At 30.2% G+C, this 19,902-nt stretch overlaps 2 protein-coding genes across 3 annotated transcripts; one reads left to right on the top strand and one right to left on the bottom strand.

Annotated features, from left to right (window-relative positions):
* Positions 1-741: 741 nt before the first annotated feature.
* LOC114176631 (uncharacterized) lies at positions 742-2,470 on the top strand. Of its 2 annotated transcripts, none has more exons than XM_028061739.2 (3): positions 742-856; positions 1,953-2,060; positions 2,143-2,470. In XM_028061739.2, the coding sequence occupies exons 2-3, from the start codon at positions 1,967-1,969 to the stop codon at positions 2,286-2,288; spliced, it is 240 nt and encodes a 79-aa protein (XP_027917540.2). In that variant the 5' UTR covers positions 742-856; positions 1,953-1,966; the 3' UTR covers positions 2,289-2,470. The 2 variants fall into 2 exon arrangements, with proteins under 2 accessions (XP_027917540.2, XP_027917548.2); XM_028061747.2 differs by having other exon boundaries at positions 787-856; positions 1,958-2,060.
* A 2,955-nt stretch (positions 2,471-5,425) lies between these two features.
* LOC114191745 (leucine-rich repeat receptor-like tyrosine-protein kinase PXC3) lies at positions 5,426-9,565 on the bottom strand. Its single transcript, XM_028081118.2, has 3 exons — positions 9,304-9,565; positions 6,438-9,041; positions 5,426-6,189 (listed from the first exon to the last, which is right to left on the bottom strand). Exons 2-3 carry the CDS (start codon positions 8,773-8,775, stop codon positions 5,864-5,866), a joined length of 2,664 nt encoding a protein of 887 aa, XP_027936919.2. The 5' UTR covers positions 8,776-9,041; positions 9,304-9,565; the 3' UTR covers positions 5,426-5,863.
* Between the last annotated feature and the right edge of the window lie 10,337 nt (positions 9,566-19,902).

The raw sequence follows: 19,902 nt of genomic DNA, 5'->3' as shown, positions 1-19,902 counted from the left end.
TTCATTTGACCGTTTATTATGCTCTCTTTGTCATGTTTTTAGTGTTCTTTTTTGTGGTTTACAACTATTCTTCGAAGAACTTTTCTTGAATTAAAACAAAATTGTCTAAAAATAATTCAAATATCTAATTTAATTATTGCTTTATGTATTTTACATATCTTACATGTGTTTATGTATTAGATAAGTAATGTTTTCTCTCCTTTTTTTTCATAACTATGAATATTATTGTTACTATAATTACGTTTATAATTTTCTACTTCACAAACTTTCTAGAAGACAGGATTTAAAGAATTATCAAGAAAGATGGCAAAAATATGATTGCAAGGATAATAAAAATGTGGAAGGCACAAAATCAGGTTTAAGAAATAATAATCCATAGTAGATCCACAAAAATTTAAAATTTAAAATATAATACACATCTAATTTGTTTTCCTGAAAACTTACTTTCAGAATATATTTTTTTTAAATTTAAATACTTCGGAAAGAAGTTCATCAAATATTATTTTTTTTAGAATACTTTTCTTAATGATTTTTTTTTTAACTTTCAGAAAACAGTTTTAGAATAATTTTTAAGCTTCAGAAAGGTAGTTTTATGAGTTTTTAATTTTCTAAAAATATTTTATAGAAAAATCAGGAAGGTATATATATATATATATATATATATATATATATATATATATATATATATATATATATATCAACTGACGTTGAAAATAGTTTGGGCCGTAAAATAATGGGCCGAGAGTGGGCAAAGTAGCCCAGCCCATATATGTACTGAATGCAGAAAGTAAAGTAGAAGCGTTCTTGTTTCACTTCTTCCATTTCGTTCTTTCTCTCGATAGATCTCGAGCTTCAGGTACGAACCCTAGACTTCTTCTGTAAGCCTTTTCGATTTCATGCCTCGCATGAATTTATCTCAAATGTCTTATTTTTTCTCGTTTAATTTCCGCGCTTCTTTATCCTCTTCACTGGGTCGATTATCTGAACATTCAATAGACTCCAATTAGGACCGGATGTAACTTTTTTTTTCTGACTTCTAATTTTTTATTAATTGATTCAACCAATACATTGCACGATTAGGGATGTGATTGTTTTACCACATTTACATTTATTTTGTGCAAATTTGATTTCAATTCCAAGTTTCCCCCCTTGAAATTTGCCTAATCTTATGTAAACTGGTTTCTGTGACAATGCTTTACCTTCTCTATTTTTTCTATGCTCAGTGGTTTCGATGAAGAAGCTTGTTTGCTTTCTTGTGATGGACTTTATCGTGTAAAATACATCAAATCATACCATCTTTTACATAATCGCCCAACCTGTAGGCTTATTAATATTCGGATGATAGGTCTTAAAAGAGTTCCCACATGCAATATAAGGGTTTTGTTCTGACAACTTTCGGTTGATGTATCATTGCATATGAATTGACTCCTCAAGGTTTCTGTTTTCTTCAGTTTGTTATGTTAATCCATTCAACCATCACCTGAAGCGAGCATTTTGGTTTATTTATATTTTTTATTGTGGGTTGCTATCTAATATCCTCGAGTCTCGAGTTGTTCGTTTGGTTTGTTAATCTATATAGTAATCTACTTAAGCTAGCATTTTGTATTTGTTTATATTTGTAATTGAGGGTTGCAATCTAATATCAGAGTCTCGAGTTGTTAGGTTGTTTAGCATCTAAACAGCATGTAGTTTTTGTCAAAGGGATTTCCACTGCTATATTCACGAGTTTGTAAGATTTTAGGAATGTAGTTGCTTTACCACTCTAACCAACACGATTTCATGCATTTTTTTGGTGCCAGTGCAGTTTAGTGTAAAATTCCACCTAGATTGTTTTCTGCAATTTTATTGTGTCGTACCATCTGTTTAATTGGATAGGAATGATGTCTCTGCCATTCATGTAGCCGTTTTCTTTCGATTTTGTATTTTGACTTATTTATTCTTTTGTTTGTTAGCGTCGTCTGCAGTCATGTCAACCAAGTATATCGTTTCTGCTGTTCTTGGATCGTTTGGAATTGCATGGGTTTGTGATTATTATGTTTCAGACAAAAAGATATTTGGAGGTGAGTAGAGTCTTCCACCAGAAACAATTTGCTTTCTGGATTTGTTTTTACAGTGGGTAACCCCCCTAACTGATTTCTTCAGGTAGTACCCCTAGCACCATTACAAACAAAGAGTGGGAGGAAGAGACTGACAAAAAATTTCAGGCATGGCCTCGTACGGCTGGTCCACCAGTTGTCATGAATCCCATAAGTCGCCAAAATTTCGTTGTCAAGTCTCGCTCTGAGTGATCATTTTTGTTCATGAATTTTGAGTTAATTGGTTCACCTTGATCATGGGATATGTTTCCATAAATGATGGTCATGTTTGAGGTAAAACTCCTCCAGTTCAATTAGTGTTTCTATGTTTTAACATGTGAATGTTTTACTTGCTTAATAAAAGGTTATTTAAACAAAGTGGATTTATTAATGAATATTCTTGTATTCAAATTCTCTGTTTAGTCTCTACCTTGGTATGAATGTGAATCAATGCGTGAAATTTTAGCAGAGGTATGCTAAAAACTATTACTAGCGGTACTATCGGGTGCATTTAGCCAGTGTCATTCAGTGAGAGCAACCAACTTTGGATTGTTTTCCCTTGCTGTAAAATTACAAGTGCGGTTTTGAACGTATAGTGCTTGATGGAAATTTGCCATGTGCGGGAAATGTTAATTGATTGGTTTGCATCATGGTCCATTCTCAGTAATTTGTGAATCTCTCATCAAATCTGAGAGCAAGTTTTAGCTTTAGAGTATTATTAACTACTCTTCAGCGGTAAACCAACACGCACAAAACTCATTCTTAATATGATTGTGTAGAAAGAAAATTGCTTATTTACTTAAATTTCTGGTCTTTTTTGCTGACTTTAGAATTTAAAGTGTTGGGTGGCTGCTGGAGAACACCTCATCCTTTGACTTACCGAGATGTGATAGTGTTTGGGAGGAAAAAATTTGGATGAGATAGAAATATAGAAGAGAATAGTAGCGAATTGGAATTGTTAAGAAATGATAGAGAAATATAGATGTTTATTTTAAGAAAAATAGGACAGAGTAAAAATAGAAGTATAACAAGTATTTTTCGCATAAAGACTGATGTGAAAAACTGATAACTGAAAGAATATTCGGGACTTGTATCCAGGAGAATGCAATATTGATTACGAATTTCAATGATCGAAAGTGATAATAAAATTAACTGAATTTTAACAAAATGTATAAGTTGTTGGTTTTGTAATCATGACATGACCGTTATTGCACTTTATTCTAAAAGTGCATCTCCTGAATTTAGAGTAGCCAAATTCATTATGCAAAATTGGTAATCGATTGTGAATAATTGGAAAACAAATTATTTGATGAACCAACCATTGATAATTTGACTAGTGGTGGACAAGCTGGTTGTTTTGACAAATATAGTTATCTCTAAATTTCTTGCAGATTTTAAAAGGGAGCGGAAAATAAAATTGAGTCAATTTTTTAGGGAAAATAAAAATATGTATTAAGTTGACGTTTAAGTTAATTTGATTTGAAAAGACTAATAATCAATTATGGAAAATTATTCATAATGGATTATAATTGGGAAAGTAAATGTTTTTCCTAATAATATAATATTGAATATTGATTATCATTGACAGTAAAAATAAGCTTACTGTTAAATTTCATTCTTGATCTATAGAGAAATTGTATGTTGGAGGATTTGTATTTGTTTATTTCTCTTCACTTCTATTTTCAACACTATCAAACAATTTTTTTTTCACCCTTCTTTTTTCATGTTTTCCCTCAGTCCCTCTCTTCAGGAACAGATAAGAGATTCCTCGTTTTGATAAATGTCTTATCAGTTATTAAAATTTCTTTTTTGACAATTAAATTTAGATAATTTTCTCTTATAAAGAAATGAAAGGTTGTTTAGAAAATATCACCTTAGATCTTAAGATAAAACTTATCAGAATTTAATTTTTAAAAAATTATTTTTCAATTTGTTCTGTACTCAAGTGTTATTACAGTATATTTATTTAGCTCTTCCTTTACCTTGCAGTTTGACAACTGAAGTAAACAAAAACAAGTAGCTGAAAATCAGTAATATATCTCACAACTCAAATATAAGGAAAAAAATCACGAGAATTAGATATAGACAAATTTCAATCCTCTAAACCTTATTTATGTTGTTTTAAAACTACTTTTATTTTTAAATCAAACGTAATTCTTAATAAAAATATAATTTCGGACATCTTAAAAGAAAAAATATATGTTTTATTATATAGAAACAAGAATATTAAATAAATTTAACTACTATTCTTAATTAGTATTGAAGTAATTAATTTTACATATAAGTTTACTCGAATTACATATTCACGCTTGGAAACGCACTAAACAAACGTGCAATGCGATAATCATGGCACTTTGTATCAATCACCATGGTGCTTCTGCGTGGCGTGGACATTATGTATGATATAGGAAGAATGGAAACCAAACATGTCGTTAAAGTTCATTTATTTAGGTTTTTATAAACTTTAAGAGTTTACTTTTTGAACACCCAATGAATCCTTTTTCCAAATTAAATACCTAATAAACTATAATTTTTTGGTTTAAGTTCATAAAAAAATATATTTGTGTTTTATTTTTTATTATTACATTGACTCTTTTAATTGATTCCTTATTTTTTTTTTCTTTCAACTTAATTTTTTATAATAGTAATTCATTTTTTTTCATATTATTATTATTATTATTATTATTATTATAGGTAATAAAAGAAATTTAATAAACGTAATTTTCAATTATTCAAAATCGCAGTATACAAGTTTCAACTTAATAATATACACAGGAATAGTAGAATGAAACAGGTGATAACAGATATTTAAATTAAAACATTTAATTTATTAAGTACCTAATATATATAATTTTTTTTATTAAAAATAATCATAGAGAAACTAAAATTTACCTAACATTTTATTTAAAAATCAAATTAAGAGACGGCCACATAAATATAGTCGTAAAATAGTGTTGATCTTTGAATCAAGCTTCTTTTCACAATCCAAAATGAGTGATCTATATCCACATCAAGGTATCATGGTCCTACCAAACAAAAACATGTTCATTATCTATAAACCAAAAAAGGAGACCACTAAAGGTACATTTGCCACAGAAGACAGCGACCATAGTAGAAAGATGACATGTATCTTTAGATCATTAATTATGCAGCAAGTACTTTGAAAATCATATACTAAAACACATCAGAAATGAATTTCCAAACTTGTGTTTTGAGTTTCTTATGTCGAAAAATATTATTTACAGTAATATTTTGTATAATGAAAGGTTTTGTGATGTATGTCAAAAGTGGTAAAACATATCCAGCAGAAGCTACTGCATGTGAACAATTCAGTTGTATAGTCTGTGATCTCAACAAAAATAAACTAAAGATTCTCAATTTCAATGGGAACATATTGATTGATAGGTGCATACATCTCCCAAATGAGTAAATACAATATGAAAACTGTGTTTCGATTATATGCAAGAGGAACTGATATATCTTGTTTCAAAGCCTCTTGCATTTATCCTCCACCAACCTAATCATAGTGTCCAACTCAAATAGATAAGCTAGCTGCCATTTTACAACTAACCCTTTGGACAACCTACAAAGGTGAAGTTATAGCAATGCCTGAATTTACTTTCACACCACCTTCACCATCTGAAGTAACTCCTCATACAAGTCTACTATTTAATGTTGTTGTATTACTCATCAGTTCCTCTGTATCCATGAGATTTTGCATACATCAAATCTTCAACGGCATAGACTACAGCACAGAATAGAAATCTTGAGTAGTTTGTTTGCTGTTCTCAGTTTTGCTTTATCTCTCGCAGCATTTCCACTACATTCTTCATTTTAGGTCGTTTGGCAGGTGTGTTGTCGGTGCACAGCAATGCAACCTTCAAAGCAGCAAGCATTTCTTTCCTCCAACCAAAAGAAACTGTGCTAAGCCTGGCATCCAATATCTGCTCTGGAGTTTCCCCTCTCACTGGAGCACTGTGAACCCATTTCACCAAATCTACACCTTCACCAAAATCCTCATCAACTGGTAATCTAGTTGTGAGGATCTCCAACAGAACAACACCGTAGCTATAAACATTTCCTGGTGCTGTCACTTGCATAGTATATGCATATTCTGCATTGCAGAAGAAATGTAACATGAAGCATGCTAAACACAACAAAAGTAGAGTTTAATTTGTATGTAATGACTGTATACAAAAGTTACCCTCATCAACCAGTTATAAATCATCATTAACATGAATTTTAATGTAATATTGTAAAGTTAATTAACTATGTGTAAAGAGATGATAATGCAAAGACTATATACTGTAAAAGTTAATAGCGCGAATAGATGGGAGAATTGCATGCCAGAAATTAGCATACCTGGAGGTATGTAACCAAAGGAACCAGCAACTGCACTGATACTTGCAGTGCCTTTGGTTGGATCCAGAAGTTTTGAAATCTCTATCTCCCCAACTAAGGGTTTGAAATTTGCATCCAAGAGAACATTGCCAGAAGAAATGTCAAGATGGATGATTGCCACATGATGAAGGAAAGCCAAACCTTCTGCCACACCAATGGCAATGGACAATCTAGAGGGCCAGTCAGGTTGATATTCAGGTTTCCGGGTAGATTCATGAAGAAGCTGAGCCAGTGTTCCGTTTGGAAAATAATGATGCAAGAGAAGAGCAACATCTTCATAAATGACATAGCCAATGGGACGCACAAGATTATCATGACAAACTTTGCTCAGTCTTTCAAGTTCTCTAATCATCTTGTTCTGGTGGTGGATTATTGTCTTGTCTACAGACTTCAATCTCCTAACAGATAAGACCACCCCAGAAGGCATGATTGCCTTGTAAACTGTGCTGAAAGTTCCGCTGCTGAGCTTATTAGAGTCTTTCAGAGTTGCTTTAACAACAGCATCAAGGTCTACTGCTTGTTTGAGATTATCAACAAAAACAGTCCCTGCAATTATAGTTGGGTTGTCATTGATGCTCTCATCGACTATCCCAGCATCTTTGGCTACTTTTTCTTGCCTCTCTCTGATCATAAACAGCAAGACAACTATAGTTACCGACATAAAAACAGCCAAACCAGAACCAATTACAGCTAGTATGATTCTGTAAGAAACCCGGTGATGGTAAGCCTTGTGATCATCATAAAGGGTTCCACATGAAGGGTTTATAGGCTCTCCACAAAGCCCTTTGTTGCCCAAAAAACTTGAACTAGGACTCTTCTGGAATGGTACAAATGTTGGTACCAGGCCTGCTAACAGATTATTTGAGAAGTTCACCTCTATCAAGCTCAACATTCCCTTAAGTTCAGGTGGAATATTACCTGATAGCCGATTGTTTGAAACATCCAGTGAAACAAGTTTGTCCAGTTTTCCCAATTCAGGGGGCAGAAGTCCATGAAGATGATTGAAGCTCAAATTTAAAGCTATCTGTAAGTTCCTAATGCGCCCAATCTCAGGAGGAATAGTTCCAGTCAAGATATTGCTGCCCAATTGTAATTCAAGAAGTTTTGCACAGTTACCAATTTCATGGGGGATCTCTCCTCTTATGAAATTCTGATCCAACAGCAAGTACTGCAACCGGGTGATATTGCAGATTTCATTTGGTATTGTCCCATTGAATCTGTTGTTGCTAATATCAAGCTTGTTAAGATTTTTGCAACTCAGAATTGATATTGGAATATCGCCAAATAGGCTATTTCCAGAAAGAATTAATTCCTGAAGATTCATAAGTTGTCCAAAGTCTTGTGGAATTGTTCCAGTAAATCCATTTGAAGCCAAATTCAAGAGAGTAAGATTAGAACACTGAGAAAATTCTGCCACAACCTCACCAGAAAGATCATTATTATCAGCTTCAAAGTAGGTTAGGCTACTAAGATTTCCAATGGTCTTAGGAATGGTACCTACTAGATGGTTGTTTCCAATTCGAACGCTGGAAAGGGCTTTGCAATTCCCAATTTCCTCAGGAAGTTCTCCACTAAAATTATTCTGGGTGAGAACCAGAACTTCCAGCTTCCCTGGAACAAAAATGCTAGCTGGTATTGGACCTTCAAGCTGGTTGGAGTGCAAGTTAAGTATTTGAAGCTCAGAAATTGAGCCTAGATCATCTGGAATCTTGCCATCTAAACGGTTCTCATAAGCAGTGAAAAGCCTCAGATTAGTTAAGTTTCCCACCCAGGAAGGTATAAGACCACTCAAATGGTTACTAGAAATTTGAAAATCTTGCAATTTCTCTAAGCCCTGAAGTTCCATTGGTATTTCTCCCACAAGCACATTATTGGAAAGGTTCAATGATTTGAGGTTTCTGAGACCACCCAACTGAGGTGGGATTGAACCTTGGAACTTATTTGAAGACAAATCCAAAACTTCGAGATCAGATAAATTTCCAAAATCAGGAGGAATCAATCCATCAAAGTTATTATTTGAAAGATCAAGCCGCTTCAATGCTTTGAGCTCAGACATTAAAGTTACATTACCTCGAAGATTCCGGTGAGACAGATCCAAGCTCTCCACCATTGAGTGGTTACCACAGTTGACACCTTGCCAAGTGCAGTAATCTGAGTTGTTGGCATCCCCCCATCCAGGGACTCTAAGCTCTTGGTTGATGGCCTGTAATATAGCTTGCTCCTGAAGCTCAGCACCAGCAAGCTCAAAACATGACAGACACCAAGCTAGCAGAATGTGTAACAAGCACAGAGCTTCCATCACTGTACACGTTCTCTGCTGAAGTGAAGTGTAAATGCTTCCACTCCACTCAACAGTGTTTTTCTCCAAGAGCCAAAATCGTTATCAAAACTCTACCAAACACTGTACCACAGCATTAACAACTCTTGTCTCTTGTTCTTTTCACCATAAAAGTCCACGATGAACTTTCCCTTTTCTTATTAAACGTGAGGACTTGGAGCCAAGTATCCCCTCCGTTGTTGCTTGCACCGCTTCAAGGGAAAAACCTTTAGAAGCTTTCACCAGCCCTGAAATGCAGTAAACAACCCCAGAAAGATATCAACATCTAGGAGAAAACCCATTTGAGATTTGAGAAAAATGAAAAACAGTGATGCCATTAAAGTCCTGGTAGTACCCAGTTCCAGAGAACAAAGAAAGAAAAGCATTGGAGAGAAAAAAAAAAACAGAGAAAGCTTTCACTTTCCGTGGAAGGAAAACAAGAAGGATAAATAAAAGAGACAAAAGAGGAAGCATTATGAACCGTGGGTTGCATATGAAACATTGCCATACTTGGTAGCAGAAGAAAACATGAAGTGCAGAGGTAACAGAGAAAGTGACTACAACGATGCAGAGGGAAACGTCTCCAATCTTGAGTGAATAGTGAGTGATGAAATGGGAGAAGGAGCTAAGAGAGAAAGAGTGCAATGCTTTATCGCAGGGTTCACGGACCAGGTGTTTTCTTATGTCTCAGAGAGAGAGAAATGAGAATGAAATTCTTTGCCATGTAGATGTAGGCATCACGAGAAATGGGCAGTCATCACTGAATGAAAGTTGCATAAAACTCCTGTCTCATTGCATGTGGGGCACACTTTACCACAGCGTTTTCTGTTTGGGACGGACCATAATTCATTGGGCGCCATTAATTCTCATCCTCAAAAATCAAATCTTTTTTTTCTAATGTTCTACTTTCCATTGGTGAAAAATCAAAACCACGTAAAGAAAAGTTACCCAAATGAAAATCTAAATAGAAAAAACCATTTTTCATTCATAAAATAAAGTTTAGCCCCCCTTCACTCTGATGTTAAATAGCCAACAAAAGTTGGCTCAATAGCAATAGAAAATCAAACTCACATTCTTTGATGTGTGCTTGATTTTCACTGTCATTTCAATAGTTTTTGTAATCCATACAAGTGTAGTTTGAGTCATAAAGTCCTCAATGCTTCTAACTAGTATCTGTAACTCCAAATTTGTAAACTTGTTATGGGTAAGAAAATGCTGATATTGACCACATACAGAAAATGATAGACAGTTTCTGTGTTTTCAGTGTTGTGAATGTGTGTAGTGTTTAATTTGTTGTTACATATTTAAAGTAATTCAGAAAATTCATAGCAGAGATGGTGGAGGGATGTCAGAACCCTAGCAAATGTTTTCTTGGTCATAGAAGGAGGGGAATAAGGGCCCGGATGGGAAATTAATTTGCTGTGCCTATTGTTTCTTCCCAAAATTATCATGGATTTGAGAAGACAGTAAAGTTGTTCTGCAAATATCACATTACCTAATCCTAGGATTCCCTCAATGTAGGCTTATTTTATATAGGGAATGAGACTTCCCTCTTTCAGAATACATTTCAATTTTTCTTGAATAAATATATCTAAACAATTTTCACAGAGGTTCTGTATTTCTGGGCCCCTATCCACTGCTCCCATTCATGCATCTTATTTTCACCTAAATGATCAAAATTTTCTCCTTGCCTATAAACTTAGCCTACATTTCTAGCATTCATGAATGCAGTTTCTTCAATCATGAAAGCGAAATATGAACAAGTATGTGCATGATAAAAGGGTTTCCGTGCATGTTAAATCAGAAAGATAATTAGTAACATTCGATTTATATCTCAGTTATAGTGCACCATGTAGCTTCAGTGATTCCATCACCATTCACCAAGTTACAGTGTCAATTATAAGGTACTTGGATGTGTTTTTGAACTTCTCTCACTTATATGTGAAACTTCTAATCCTATGAATTCAAAGCATTCAAACTTCGAAGTTTACATATACTATAGAATGTCAATTATAAGGTATTTAAATGTATCTGCTACCTACAATTCACCTAAACTTTATTTCAAGCATGATTGAGCAATCAAATTGTTGAGTTAGTCTTATGATTCTTGATTTCTACCTTCACCTTCGTGCTGATATCAGAATCTTATCTTTATTATTGAACACAACTCTAACAGTTATTGGAATCAATGCAATATTGCCATTGGAAAGCGAAATCTCTTGAATGGAGAAAATAAAATGACATGGTTGCGCAAAGTAGTGTGAGACAAACCATATGCTTGCCAACAAGTGGCAAAATTCTATGTTTTACCTTAATTCTCTCTGTGTGTGTCATTTTTAAATGGCAGATAATACATCACATTAACTAGGTACACCATTAATTACTATTCATGTTTAAAAAACTCAGTAGTGTCAAAAAGCACACTGCTTTAGAAAGCATATTTTGTCCTTTAATTGTTCTCTCTGTGTCATCATTGCCATCATTAATTACTGCACAACTTAGCATTGTATACTTTATATAAAAGGTTATTTTATACAGGTTTAATTAAGTTTTAATTGTAATGTACAATTGATATATTTTTTAATTGAGTTTTTCTTTTAAACTAATAATTATAGTGATTATGGAGATAATCCTTTATAAATAATGATGGTGGACGTAGTAAGGGAGTATGACAAGTTTACTTAATACATTTTTCATTAAAATAATAAAAATCATTCGTTGTTTTATATTAATCACAGTACTATTTTATATTAGTCAAATAATTTAATAATTTAATAATTCGTAAAAAATAATAAGACGACGAAATTTATTTTATATAAATTACGTAATCTTACATTTTTTTAAATGATGTTTAATATTTACATCACTCGATTTATAAAAAAATTAAACAATATATCTTAATTAAAAAATATAAAAATTATACTCTCGTTTTTTTTTTTTCATATCTTTGCGAACTTTTTGTTTTATTTCTTTAACTTTATCATTTGATTTTATATACTGTATTCTTCAGTCTTTCTTTGTAGCTTTATCTTTCTTTTGAACCCTGCGTCCAAAATTAGGATGTACATGTATGATTTTGCATTAGATTATAATTTAGCAGACAAAAGTGATGAAAAAAAGTCAAAATCAATGAACATGGTTGTGGACCATGTGTCTGCAAAGAAAGCGGAGAAAGGGGAAAGTGTTACTGTTTTCTCTTACAAAGCATGATAACGACCAACGATCTCATTCACAACAGATGTTATTAGCTCAGATTTGAATTTCAACAAAGCCATCACAAAAATCACAACAAGTAAACATTGCAATTATATTAAAATATAAGTTAATCCGATAAATTCATCCCTTTAATATTAATGTGGTTAATGCTTTAATATAATACCACTTAACAACAACAACATAAAATCTGTTAAGAATACAATACAAATATATAAATAAAAAATTAAATATGAAGAAAAGAATCCACAAATACTAAATTTATATAGTTGTTGAATTATAATTGCTCTCATAAAAGTTTCATGGATCTTCCAAGTTAAGATTTATTAGAGAGGCATAATAATAAAATAATAAGATATGAGTTTAATTTATATAAGGTTTTAATATTACTTTCAACCTAAAATTTTAATATTTTAGATCAAAAGTATTATTAATTTTTTATGTGAATTGAATCATATTTTATTAATGTCATTTTATAGAGAATATTTTCAAAAGATATTAGTCAAATATTTGTTTTGGTGACGGACTAAATCAAATCTAATATGATTCTTATATCAAAAGTATGTCCTGTTATAATAAACAAGATACAAATAAAGTAGGGTATTTGTGATTAATGTTTTTGTCCTATTGTAACCAGACTTACATTTGAGAAGAATTTTGTTGGAATCTAAAAATAAGCCTAAATTTTATGAATGAAAAAATAGAACATCTTATAAAATAACAACCCTCTATAAAACTCTTAGAAACATCCATCAATTTCTATCTAAATGCTGAATTTTGATTAGTATTGAAAAGTAGGAAGTGAGAAATTGAAGTGGTAAAAGGAGAAGAGAAAATGAAATAATGTGATATGGTGAGTGGGGCCAAAGCAATGGGCAAGGGTGTAGAGGCATCTTGCAGACAGGTAGGTCCAAGACATGTCCATATGACAGTAAGGTGGCCACCACTATACATTATCATATCAAAAGAAACTTTAAAACAATGTTGCAAAATTTATATTCTTCCTTCACAAACTTTCCCTCTACATTAACTTTCCCTTACAAAAGCCAAGGACAACATCATTCTTGTCCTAATAACACTATTTTTTAAAACAAATTTCATCACTTTTCTTTTTTTGGCCGTAAAGTCATTTTTCTATTTAGGTACCCCAAATCCCTCCAAGATTTCTTCCAATTTTCAAAAGTTGTTCTTATTGTAACTTTATAATCTTATGTAATTACGGTTACAAATATACCTAGAGTTGAACAAGATGAGTGCAACTTTTAAGGATGTTAAAGGATTTTTTTTCTTCAAATGAATGATAAAATTACCTCCAAATTGGGGTTTGGAGTGGATAGACGGGCTCGTGTTTCCGAACTGGTTCATTAGTTTTGTGGACCTTGCTTATAACAACCTCATTTTTTTTCAAAAACAGTATTATCAAGCCTCGTTCGTGAAATCCATCGATGTAACACATTTGTACTTTTATTTTTGGGAAAGTTAGTTGATATATAATAAGTTAGCTTTCAGATAATAAATAAGATTTTAACTCAGAATCTAAGTTGGTAGCCTGATTTATTGGATTAGAAACGTGTACTAACTTAGCGAGTCCATATTCTTTTTTAGTTTTTTAGTGTTGTTATTTCCTTAACATTTTTTAGTGTTGTTATTTACTTAGCATTTTTTTAGTGTTGTTATTTATTTGGCATTATCAGATGTATTCAAAATCTTTTTAATATATTTTATAGGTTCATTAAAGAGATACAACGTTAATGAAATTTAAATCCAATCAGGTAAGGAATTGATATAACTCTCAACCCAAAATCTTAAGATAATAGATTTATGAATCTTCATTAGTATTTTACTTTCTCATTTTTAGTCAATGTGAGACTTAAACTCACAATTGAATACTGGATTCTAACAATTGGTATCAGAATCAATGTCACAAATTCAATTTCTTTGGACTCTTTTGAAGAGGGAGTCCAAGTGGACCGGATCATAATCAAATCGTGACGCTTCGGCTTGTTTTACACTCTTAAATAAAAAAAGTTGTACCTTGACCAATTGCTATAGTTTTTGACAAATGATAAGCGTTTAATGATACAACTACATATAAATCTTATTATATAAATGGAATTTATATTCAAACTAAAAAATCTATTATTATGTTATTATAATTTTATATTTTTTAAAGTAATTGAATTTTTATTAAATGTTTTATTATTTTATTTATTTTTTAAAAAGTTGTACGTGTTTGTTTTATTTGGAGAAGTTATTCTGTTTAAATGAGATTATATAACGAGTATCAATTAAATTAAATTTATTTATATTTAATACATTGAAATTTTTTACCTTCTAATTTAAATTAATGCTACATTAAATTTATTTTTTATATTTTTTGTTGCGTGTAATTTTCACTTAACTTCCTCTAATGAAATATTTGTTGCTTCAATTTATAATTTTTTTTTAAATTTGAAATAATAAAAAAAAAAATCTAGCAAAAATTGTTATCTCAATAGATTTGAGATACGTAATAATAGACAAAAAAAATCAAGAATAATATGAAAATGGACATATATTAAAATAAAAGATATAAACTGAATAAGCTACTAACTACAATCTATAAACTAGTTGAAGTAGATTATAACTTATCTAATTCTAAAACAACATATTTATTAAGAAGATTTTGTCATGACAATTTGAATTGATTTTAGTCTTGTTCATTGGCATCAATGCGATTGCTTGTGCGATCAACTATCCTCAATTTTATAATTGACTTTTATAGCTTTGGTTAGTTCGTTGAATAACTAATTATTACATTTATTTTAAATTTTAGAGAAATTAATTTATTATCTATAAATAAGTGCCCTAATTTTGACAATTAAGGTGATTTAAAAATGACACCTGTGAATAATATTTATCAAATTATTACTATGTATTTTATATACGGATTCTTTGCTTGTAAAACTGTGGACTAAATTTACTTCTATTTTATTGCAATTTCTTTGTATAGTAATTATAGATTGAATTTATTTTAGATTTGTAAAACCAGTATATGGTTTTTATTCGAGCTTCAATTAAGCACATTTAATCACGTTTAATTCGTTTTAAGAAAGGCATCACCAAGAAAATAAGGAAATGTGTAAAGCATGGTCCTTTGGGGACCAAGTTAAGTAAGACATGGAAAATGGAAAGCATGAAGGAAACATGGGAAATGCTTACTAAATCTTGGTCGAGCGGAAACTTATTCTACATCTTTGATTTAAATTCCAAATTTTCCTCTCATGAAATATAGTCAATTAAGAACATTCTACAATAAACAAAATAATATGAAACACAACATATAAAAGTCAGTAACATAATTAATAACTTAATTTATTAACGTATAAAGACCACCCACTGTCACTAACTTAATTTATTATTATATTAACATTAATCTTACATTACATCCACCTTAAACTATTTGAGAATAATCTTCAGTGAAGTCAAATCTCATTAATAAAGGTTGTATAATTTAGTCATAAAACTACAATAACAACATTCACCACATTCACCACATATGTAATATACGATATAGCAAAAACTATGATGTTGAATAAACTTCCAATTATAATAATTAAGGATTGCGATTTAAAACCTAAAGCATGGTTTAAATTTAGAATGAAAATTCCATTAGTGAAATAAATAATGATATTATGACACTTATTTTTTGATTTTCTTTCTTTATTTTCTGACTGAGTTATTAATTAATGTACCACTATTTTTTTTTTTTAAATAATGACTCACACTAAATCACGTCAGAAATCAAAAGTGAAAATTAAGAAATGAGAGTCATAGTATAATTTTATCAGTAAAATGATAGGTTTATATATTTTTTTATATATATGGGTATGGTTATAGTCATGGTCATTGGTTATGGTCATTGAGAGATTGTGGTTTCATATGGTTATATGATACTAGTCTTACATATATAAGACTATTGACACCACTTTTACCCCCAACACCTTAAAACAATGATGTTATGGGTCTTTATTCTTATATAGTGTTTAACTTTGTCTTTTCTATCCGATGTGAGACTTTGACTCACACTTGGACTATTCCTAATAATTAATGTACCACTATCTTTTCTTTTAAAAAAAATCAATAATCCACACTAAGTCAGTCATGTCAAAGATAAAAGATGAGAGAAAAAATGGGAACTATAATATAATTTTCTTAGTGAAATGATGATAGTATATATTCCATTGAGTAGAGTTGAGTAGTTGAGAGTTATTTAATAGTTGAAAAGAGTAGGTTTACGAAGAAAAGTGATGCGGAAAGCAAATTAATGGTATGATTATGAGTAAAACGGGTGTGATGCAGCAATAATGAGAGGGTTATAAAAGAAATCGGAAAAGGGGCATTGAAATGGTATGATATGATGCATTGATCATAAGTAGAAGAAGAAAATGTTTTGGAAAGACATGATTGTAGCAATTGCATGTGCATGGATGATGGGTGTGAGAGAAAGTGAATTGGGAGATTAAGATCCAAAAGCAATGAAAAAGCATATTGTAGTGATTGAGACCAGGCTCTCCCTTTAGTAGACATGCATCATGAACCTTCTATCATTTCTTGTCTCACCTCCCTACCGCATCAAAACCACTTTTTTCTTTTCTCTCTCTCTCTCTCACCTAAGCTTTCCCATTTGGATTTTTCTTAGCTACTTCCCCCACCTATTACCTTTCCCTATCTCATTCATCCAATTTTTCAAAAATCTCATATAAACATTTAAAAACAAATGTTGTGTCATTAAATTGACATAATAAAACAGTCCGATTCATTTTGACTCGATGTTGGTCAGTTAAAAATAAACTAGACCAAATTAGCTCACTGTAATAACATGTATCAAAATTTGTAACTCATTTTATAAAGAGACGTGTTGGTGAACTGATATGTCGAACTAACTCGTTATTCTTTTATTATTTTCTAAAATTTTTACTTTTAAAATTTGTTTATATAAATAAATATTAAAAATATATTTAATCATATAAATATTTTTTAAATTTTTAGTTAATTAATTAATTATTAAATTAAAATAATTATTATATTTATATATTAAATTATTCTATTATAACTTATCATTGATATTTAATTTATAATTGTTAATAATTTATACTTAAAATAATATAACATAAAAAATTAATCATTTAAATTATTTTTTATTTAGTCTTCTATCTGGTAAAGATAAACTAGCTGGAACAAAACAAGTTGAAATTTTCGACTTAACCGTTCTGATGGAATGAATGGGTGACCGATTCGCGAACCATGACAATTCCTAATTAGCACTAATATATATGACATAAACATATAATATGAAATTTATATATAGTTTGTTAATTTGGATATGTTTGACCTAATAATTTTATTAAATATGTTAAACGATTTTTTTTTTACCAAGATGACATGTGAAGAGTTTTGTCGTTACACCTAGAATTAGAGCTCCAAATGCGGTAACTCCCACCCACAATATTTTAATTAAAAAATATTTCTTTTTTCACTTTCATACTTCTTTTCTACACTTCATAAATATTAAAATTTACACTTTACATTTCGTTTTTTTTTAATTGTGCAGTTCGAAAGTTAAAAATGTATATTAAAAGACATAATTTAAAAATCAAATGTACCTTCTGGATTATGAAGTTCATTCTTAGAATTCTATAAAGGTGACAACGGAATACTTATACTTTTCACATATAAAAGACGTATCGCATTCAATATTAACGTGTCGTATTATATATATATATATATATATATATATATATATATATATATATATATATATATATATATATATATCACAAATAATTATTAATTTTAAAATATATTAAAAATATTTTTAAAGTATCAATATAATATATTTTTAGTGTTGACTAAAATTCCAGAAAATTCAATAAAAAATCATGACTCGTTTGGTGTGAAACGAAAGTTAAGAGGATACATTATAAAGAGTACTTAAACCTTGTAAGAGGATATGTAGGACTACTTTACATGCAGAAATTCAAAAAACTAATTATTACAATGATTTAATATTTGTTTTATGTTTACCTTAATATACTCTTGCAACGAAAATATTAATATGCTTTTGAAAGGAAGTATTCATTTGTTTTAATTAATATTTATATTTTAAAGCAGATTAAATAAACTGATAATTTAAAAGTAATATTTTTGGAATCTAATAATATGAATAGGTCAAGAAAATGAAGTTAAAATGTTACCTCATACAACCTATATCCTACACACACCTATTCTTACATAGGATAAGGTTAGATCAATAATTTACAACTGGAAGTAAACTAATTATGTGTCTGTTTTCGTTTTGTCCCATCACTGTGCCGAGTAGAGAAAGGAGAAAATATGTTTTCACAAATTCTGCATAACGTGACGTTAGTTTAAATCTTATCCAAACGCACATTCATTTTTGTCAAAAATAGCTTCTATGCGGTTAACCTGGACTTAGCCCAACGGCTGTTTCTCCCTGCACCTCCAACAATTTCTTTAGCATTCCCAAATTTTACCAAACTACTAAAATATCCTTTTAACTTTGATCATCTACACCCCAAAAATAACATTACTGGAAATCGACTTTCAGTAATATATTTTGATTTTCGGGAATGGGTAACATATTTTGACTTTCGGTTATATATTTAGATTTTCAGTAATATATTTTGACTTCCGAAAACCGACTTCCGATAATATATTAATATTCTAATTTTTTATTTTCTTAAAGAATATTTTAAAAAATATTTCTCCATTTTTATTAATTTTTTAAAGTATTTTGTTAAAAAATTAATATTTTTTAATTTAATTTATTTGAAAATATTATACTAAGAAATATGAAAACATAAAAAATAAATAAAATAAAAAATAATAAAGTAAAAAACATTTAAAACTTAGAAAACATAAACTTTAATTAAAATTAAAAATAGTTAAAACATAATTAATATTTTTTAATATAAAGTTTAAGTATTTTTAATTTAATTTATTTCTTAAGTATTTTAATATATATAATTTAAAAATAAAATTATATATATGTATATATAATTTTTTTATATAATGTATTAAAAAATTTAAACTAAAAAATAAAATTTAAAAACAAAACTTTAAATTAAAAAAAATTTAAACGAACAAAAAAACATAAATTTTGACTTCCGGAAGTCGAATTTATTTTGACTTTTGGAAGTCAAATTTTTTTGACTTTCAGAGTTAAATTTATTTTGACTTTCGGAAGTCGACTTTATTTTGACTTCTGGAAGTCGACTTGTGGTAATATATTTTGACTTCTGGAAGTTGACTTCCGGTTATATATTTTGACTTCCGGAAGTCGACTTCCGGTAATATATTTTGACTTCCGAAAGTTGACTTCTGATTATATATTTTGATTTCCGGAATTCAACTTCCAGTTATATATTTTGACTTCCGAAAGTCAACTTTCGGTGATATATTTTGACTTCTGGAAGTCAACTTCCGGTGATATTTTTTGACTTCCGAAAGTATTATTTACCAGAAGTCGACATCCGGAAGTAATTTTGGAAATGTGATGTGCGTGACTTTAATTAAACGGTCAAAGGGTATTTTTGAGATTTAAAAGTTTTTTGGAGGTGTAGAAGAAATTTTGGAGGTGCAGGAAGAAAGAGCCTAGCCCAAGCAACCTCCAAATCTTGGCCCAGCCGTAATACACACTCATAGAAGACGATTGCACCTGTAAATGCATGTTTTCTTTCTACACCTCTACATCAAATATAAAACATATTATTTTATCATATATGTTTTTGGAAGGATTTCGGATAGAAAGATAAGATTTTTTTTTTTTTAAATTGTACAATCTTAACGTTAAAAAAAATTTAGATATTTTATTTTAAATTGTATAATTTAAAA

The sequence above is a fragment of the Vigna unguiculata genome, chromosome 1, assembly GCF_037176805.1.
Source record: "Vigna unguiculata cultivar grain cowpea cultivar isolate G323 ecotype 2 chromosome 1, ASM3717680v1, whole genome shotgun sequence".
Lineage (NCBI taxonomy): Eukaryota > Viridiplantae > Streptophyta > Magnoliopsida > Fabales > Fabaceae > Vigna > Vigna unguiculata.
This window is presented reverse-complemented; position numbering and strand designations above follow the sequence as displayed.

Bases quoted from the DNA above. Each gene is read 5' to 3' on its own strand.
- LOC114176631 (XM_028061739.2), top strand. From the start codon at position 1,967: ATGTCAACCAAGTATATCGTTTCTGCTGTTCTTGGATCGTTTGGAATT. The intron at 2,061-2,142 runs GTGAGTAGAGTC...TGATTTCTTCAG, and splicing joins AGACAAAAAGATATTTGGAG to GTAGTACCCCTAGCACCATT.
- LOC114191745 (XM_028081118.2), bottom strand. From the start codon at position 8,775: ATGGAAGCTCTGTGCTTGTTACACATTCTGCTAGCTTGGTGTCTGTCA. The intron at 6,190-6,437 runs GTATGCTAATTT...TCTGCAATGCAG, and splicing joins CTTTGGTTACATACCTCCAG to AATATGCATATACTATGCAA.